Below are 6,764 nucleotides of genomic sequence, written 5' to 3' on the forward strand. Positions count from 1 at the left end.
GGCACCGTTTCAAAAGTACCGGTTTGGTACTGGTATCGGATAAAACCTAAACGATACCCATCCCTACCCTTTACAGCTTAATCCAACTTCAGCATTTCTCTTTCTCCTTTTTCTCTGACAACATTCAACATCGCCTCTTTGATTTCCAGCTTCAAACCATGATCCTGTATGACTCTCTCTTTACCTCCAGAACATTCTTCACATACTCTCCCTTCAAGGCTTCCCCTGATCCATTTTGCTTCCTATCTTTGCTACGATAGAACAGCTTAATCTACCTCTGACACTCCTGTCCTTCCACCTGGTGTCTTGCACACACAATATGCAGTTTCTCCCTTCCTTCTCTCTGTCACATCGGCCAGCTCCCTGTCTTTACCGGTCCCTGCAATTTTGTTGTACATGTACAATGACCATAAAGGGCTATTTTATTCTATTCTATAGACCCTTCATTTAAAGTTGTGACCAATTTAGAAATCGTATTATTGATCCAAAAGTTTGATTACTGGCCTTTGAATATAATGGCAGTAAGTGACCCTTGTAGGGGTCTGATTGCTAAAAATATATTTGAATAATAAGATAACTGTAAATATTCAGACTTTAAGAGGCAGCCTGTTCATGTAGGTACCTCTAGTAGAAATTCTAAATCGTCACATTTTGGGCTAAGGGCTGTTAATCTATGGTGCTAGTTTCAGTCGTTATGCAAATGTACTGTTTATAAGGTTGGGGAAACCTTCAGTCAACTCAGACTGAAGAAATGTTTCTCCCACTGAAAACGTTACATCCAGATGAACAGAATTAAGTTTCTGGGGCTGATGGCGGGCTTTGTTGTTATATCAGCTCCAGTTTCCATTAGGTTTTCTATTTGATTTCCCTTGTACTTCGGTCCAGGCATATTCAGGCCAAAAGGGGATTAGACCTTGTGCACAACTCCAGAATCCAGATCCATCAGCTGGCCGTCCAGCAGACTGCAATAGTAGTGTCATTTAAAGACAGAAGCATGATTAGAGAAAAGAAATAAATAAATCAATGGCCAATGTATTAATGCAGTCTCTAATCCCACTGAGGGTTACGTAATGGGACTCAAGCCCCCACTGGAAATAGTAAATGCTGCTCATGTGACCATGTGTTTGTCTCTCAGCCGCCGCTGAGGTGCGATGCCGACGCATTCTCACAGGCACGACATATGCTGCACACAGAGACGCACAAACACTCTAACACAAAACCACAAGTTTCTTTATGTGGGTGATAGAAATGAGATAGAGGGAGGCAGGTAACCGAGGGAGAAAGATGAGCAGAGGAAACACAAATGAAATCGATGCCGTCTGACTGCAGAGTAAAAATGACATTTCACAGCAATGAAGCGCATGACAGATGATGGAGTTGTAACAAAAGGCGTCGTTGCATCCTGCTGTTCAAATGAACTTGGGATGTGATGAAATTAACTTGTCAAGACCATCTCATTGACTCTTGTCTTTATAAACTATTGTGTGAAAGCAGCTTAAATGAAGAGATGCACTGCGAGAGCTTCTGTTTAGTAAAATCATGTCTCTCATTCCTGCCTGTGTTCATTAGAAGGGGTACGCTAGTCTAACTGACTCTCAGTCAAGAGGGACACAGAGCCCAGTGTTAGTTTTGTCAAATTCTTTAACACCTCAATCAGCACTAATTAACACTACAGCAGCTTACAAGTAGCACGCAGGAACAGAATACACAGAGGCTCTCCCTTTCCTATCCTATCCTTCTCTCACTTTTTCACACATCCACACGGAGAAAGTAAAACAGGCATTAGCATGTGTGAACTGAATAATAAGCACCACTTGTGCAGTACATCACGCAAAGAGAAAGGCGTAGCAACAAGCTGGACTTTGACTCGTTTATCCTTTAGGCAAATTCATCAGGATTCAAAGCAAATGACATGAATCCCGTGCAAGAAATTGTGATTCGGTCTAAATGTGTAAACAGGCGTTGCTGTGGATGTTTCCTATCTCGCTTTTTCCTTGCAGCATGCGGCAAACTGACGGGCATCAGTGACCCCATCACCATCAAGACGTCCGGATCCAGGTTTGGCTCCTGGATGACTGACCCTCTGGCTCCTGAAGGAGATACTCGGGTATGTGGCACACAGTCACACAGTGTGGGCTGGGTATCAAAACTGCACTTACCTAATATCTGCTCAGGTGTTATTTAGGAAGACAAGTCCATTAACTGTCAAGTCACTTCTTATTTTTTCCTTCTTTAGTAAATAAAGAAACCACTGGCTCCAGTTTCTCAAGGCTATTTTCAGATTTCTAGTAACACTTTATAATCCAGCTGCTGCTACTTTTGTCTGGCCAACACTAAAAAGCCCAGTATTGTTCAGATTACCATCCAGAAAAAAATCTGATAACACTTTGTATTACAGCCCCTAAAGGCATAAATCTACTGTAATTAAATGAATATTGATATTCATATCATATTTACCCACAGATACTTAATAGGTACACTAGAATAAGGAGGTAGCAACCCAGGTTTTCACAGGATACAATAAAGTAATTATACACTAAATAAATTTAAGTAATGCTTAAGCAATGTTACAACACAATTTATTATGTAAGTAACTGTAAGGACATCATAATTTCATGGCAATTTTTCGGAACAATAAAATTTAAAAATATATATATAATTCCCGACCTTACATTGGAAGTACACTGCACTTTTCAGGGCATGGGCCATATTTTGGAGTGCGTTAAACTTGGCAACCTTTAATGGGAAATTACTTACACAGTATTAAAATGACTTTCAGCACAATTTGTGTCTGTTTTCCTGTAAAAAAACTCATAATTTAGGCACTACTTAAAGTGTACTTGCATGTAATTATTTCTCATTTCCTTTAAAATAATTAAATATTTTATTTTCCTGTATAATAAATTAGTTTTATGTACTATTTTTGTAAAATCCTGACCTGTTAACCTCCTTATTCTAGTGCACCTACCTTTAGATAGTTGCATGTAAATATAGTAACATTGTACTTCCAAATAAAATACATCAAAATTTAATTTGATTACAGGAGAATCATTTTTTAGTCGTGGGCTGTGATGTCTTGATACTAATCTGAACATTACTGGGATTTTTTATTGTTAATAAAACAAAATAGTAATATCAGTATGTCAACTTGAGCTAATGTGATTTATAAGTAAGTAGTTCCATTTCTGCATTATTTGAAATGTGTGGTTTGTTTCCTGGTCTCTATTACTTTAGCAGTCGATTGCATCTGATTTCCCTTTGCAAAGTGCATCTTCCTGCTCAATAAATAGGCCTGCCTTCACTACTAAAACACATTAAAAATAAATACCAAGTATAAATCTATACGATTTGAACAGGAAGCTGCTTGGTTGACAAGAAGCTGGAAATAAAGAGAGTTTATTCGTCTGCTCAGCGTGAAGACGCCCTTTCTGCTCCCGCTTTATTAGACGCATCAATAAGAGATGGAAAGCACACGAGCAGAGGGAGTAAAAACTTCAGCTGCACACGGCTGTGCATCTGTACAGTTACAGTTTCTGATGGCTAACGGTTCTGACAACACAGGCCACGGAATTTTTATGGTACAAACGTCTTTACCAGCAAGGTTGAAACTTACTGCTGACTACGATTTATTTTTTAGCAGACTTACGGCAACTTCCTTTGGTTGAAACTAATACATTTTGAACAGAACCCATGAAAGATGTTCCTCACTGTCAAAGGGCAGAGAAGAAAAAACAGAGTTTAATTGATGGAAGCAGACAGGCCTGCCCCAATTCTTTTCATCTTAAGGTTTTCTTACCTTTCCTTAGTACTTTTTTTTGGCCCCGTGGAGTCCTTCTTTCTTGATGTGAATCATTTTTAAGTTAATCGTGACAGCAGATATAACCAGGTAGAGGAAGGCTTTAGGTTTATCACTCCCACTGTGACCAAGGAAGTATTTGAGTCTCCAGTGGCTCTGGAATGAGAGCTCTCTGCCCACCTCCACAGGGGCCAGCAGGAAGCTGGGTCATAGCAGCTGAGACAGGCCTTTTATCTGGAATGATGGGCATTATCCCTGTGGGGCCGGTGCATGCCACCCTGCGGCTGTCATCCTGACTGTTTGCATTCAGAAGTAGATGGATTTCAGCTTCGCCTGCTCCTCGAGGAAGTCTCAGCACTAACTTAATTGGGATGCTTGTTGACGATGTGATTTGATTTATTCCGCGTGTGATGTGCATGCTCGATTCTCGAATTCACAAAGGCACGCAGGAAGGATGATGATAGGCATTTCTAGCTTTGAAGTACTGCTGTGTTTTTAATTCTCTCTCTCTCTCGTCTTGATGCTTAGGTCTGGTACATGGATGGCTACCATAACAACCGCTTCGTGCGGGAGTACAAGTCTATGCATGACTTCATGACGGCAGACAACTTCACGTCCCACCGGCTCCCCCACCCGTGGTCAGGAACAGGTCAGGTAGTCTACAATGGCTCCATCTACTTCAACAAATTCCAGAGCCACGTCATCATCAAGTTTGACTTCCGCACCTCCTCCATCAGCAAGTCCCGGCAGCTTGACTACGCAGGCTTCAATAATGCGTATCACTATGCCTGGGGAGGGCATTCTGACATTGACCTCATGGTGGACGAGGGAGGACTGTGGGCTGTCTACGCCACCAATCAGAATGCCGGGAATATTGTTATCAGCAAGCTGAACCCCAACACGTTGCAGATCATCAAGAGCTGGACCACCAACCACCCCAAACGGAGTGCCGGCGAGTCTTTTATGATCTGTGGCACGTTGTATGTGACCAATGGCTACTCGGGAGGCACCAAAGTCTACTATGCCTACTCCACCAACTCCTCTACTTACGAGTACATCGACATTGCCTTCCAGAATAAGTACTCACATATCTCCATGTTGGACTATAACCCACGTGACCGTGCACTCTACGCTTGGAACAATGGTCACCAGGTTCTCTACAACGTCACACTTTTCCATGTCATCCGCTCAGAGGAACTGTAACCATGAACATGGATCGAACACCATAAATGCATATTGTCTGTAAAGGAAATCTCACTATATACAAAAATATATCTGCTCCAAGAGACTCTATGGCAAGACCATTCTATTTATGATATCAAAGAATTTCTGAAAGACTGTATCAACAGTGAATGCAAAGTAGAGTGAATGTGCATATGAAAAAATATCTAAAACTGAAGGGTTTCATTCCAAAATGTGATAAATCACAAACAAGAAAAAGAAGCCGTATCTGTTATTATCACAGATGATTGTGTCAAAAGCAAAACATTTTTGTAAATAAAAGGTCGTAACATGACTTCTTAGTCTTAGTAGACTTTATTTTAATAGCTGCCATAATTTTGTTAAAGGGTCTTTTATTTTGGAATGAAACTCTTTAATTGTTTGCCATATAGAAAATGACTGTAAAAGTAGATATAAATATATCAGATTTAAAAGAATAAGAACAGATGCCATAAAAAAATCAAAACAAAAAAAACACACGCCTTTTTTTATATCATGGAATATCAACCTAAGCTCATTCCTGTGGCTCCAGTTCTTCTGCAGAAATCCTCCCGGCTGAACTTTTCTTTCGGTCATTGGGGGTCCTGAAACGAAGACTGTTATAATAAACTGTTGGATCCCCGTGTCCCATGGACATAACGTTAAAAAAAAACAAAAAAAAAACGGGAGGTCACTCTAGTCAGAAGACTTGATAGCCTAATGGATGCTGTGTGTCATATTCTTTTTATTAAGTACCGTAGCAAATCAGAAGTCTGTAGAGAAACAGAAAACATCAATAACAACATCCACTAAAAGACCTGAAGGCACTGACTGTTGACAGCGCTGTTGTTTAAGATGATTTCCCTGTGTTGGTGACTATGTGTGAAAAAGGCTTTCTTTGCATGAGTGTTTTCTATCACTCCGGTCTTCTGAATGTCTTTTTTGCTGTATGATACTATTAAAAAAGGTGGGCGGTAGGGTGGGTGGGGGAACAAGGTAGTATGCCTTTGGGATTTGGGGGTTTGCAGAGATATTTACCTTTTTCCTGCTTCCTTGGATTTTGTTCTCGTTCTGTTTATTTCAATTTCTTTGCAATAATGGTTTTTTTTTAACGTTTTTGTATCTCTGTAACTGTTGCCACCAGTTTTGCCTCTCTATTTGTTTATTTGGACTGCGTAGGAGGAATCTATCTAGCTCACATCTCTCTGAAGTAAAAGAAAAAAAAGAAACAACAGAATGTATCTAGTATTGTATACTGGAAACCAGGCCCTTCTATTTTCAATCCACATCATGTAGTCAGGAGAGGGTTTTTTGGGTTTTTTTACAAGATAAATCCTGTCTCATGTCATGTATCCCCCCACTGCTAGTGAAGGATAATGCTGTTTAAATGTATACTCTTGCTGAGGACAAAAGCTTTTCACTCTTTTTGCGCTTTGCTGGACATGTGTTGTATCTGAGATGAGATAGTTAATGATTCGTGTCAATAAAATAGAGAAATCTGTTGCTCGGATTGCTGCCTTTAAACGCTACAAGGTGCTGTGTATCAGTACAGTTAAGTCCCTATTAGACGTAGAATACATAATCGCTGGTTTCATCAGTCTGTTTCAAAATAGTTTAGATCTGACCTTTAAAAATAACAAAATTACTAAAAGAGGGGAAAATGTTTCAGCCTTTCTGGAAATTAGCATACAAAGCAGTGACATGAAATGTAATTATTGACATGCTATTACTGTTTTATTGTGTTCTCAAGTGAACTGGGCAACTCAAA

General features: G+C 40.0%; 1 protein-coding gene across 2 annotated transcripts in view; it reads left to right on the plus strand.

Annotated features, from left to right (window-relative positions):
• Nucleotides 1-5,669, plus strand: part of olfm1b (olfactomedin 1b) — a 19,321-nt gene extending 13,652 nt beyond the window's left edge. For both annotated transcript variants that reach the window (XM_005720202.2, XM_005720201.1), the window contains exons 5-6: nucleotides 2,001-2,107; nucleotides 4,325-5,669. In XM_005720202.2, coding sequence (XP_005720259.1) covers nucleotides 2,001-2,107; nucleotides 4,325-4,999 — 782 coding nt within the window. In that variant the 3' untranslated portion in view covers nucleotides 5,000-5,669. The remainder of the gene's footprint in view (nucleotides 1-2,000; nucleotides 2,108-4,324) is intronic.
• The last annotated feature ends 1,095 nt before the right edge of the window (nucleotides 5,670-6,764 follow it).

The sequence above is a fragment of the Pundamilia nyererei genome, unplaced genomic scaffold (genome assembly GCF_000239375.1).
Source record: "Pundamilia nyererei isolate P.nyererei 1_Seehausen unplaced genomic scaffold, PunNye1.0 scaffold00002, whole genome shotgun sequence".
Classification (NCBI taxonomy): domain Eukaryota; kingdom Metazoa; phylum Chordata; class Actinopteri; order Cichliformes; family Cichlidae; genus Pundamilia; species Pundamilia nyererei.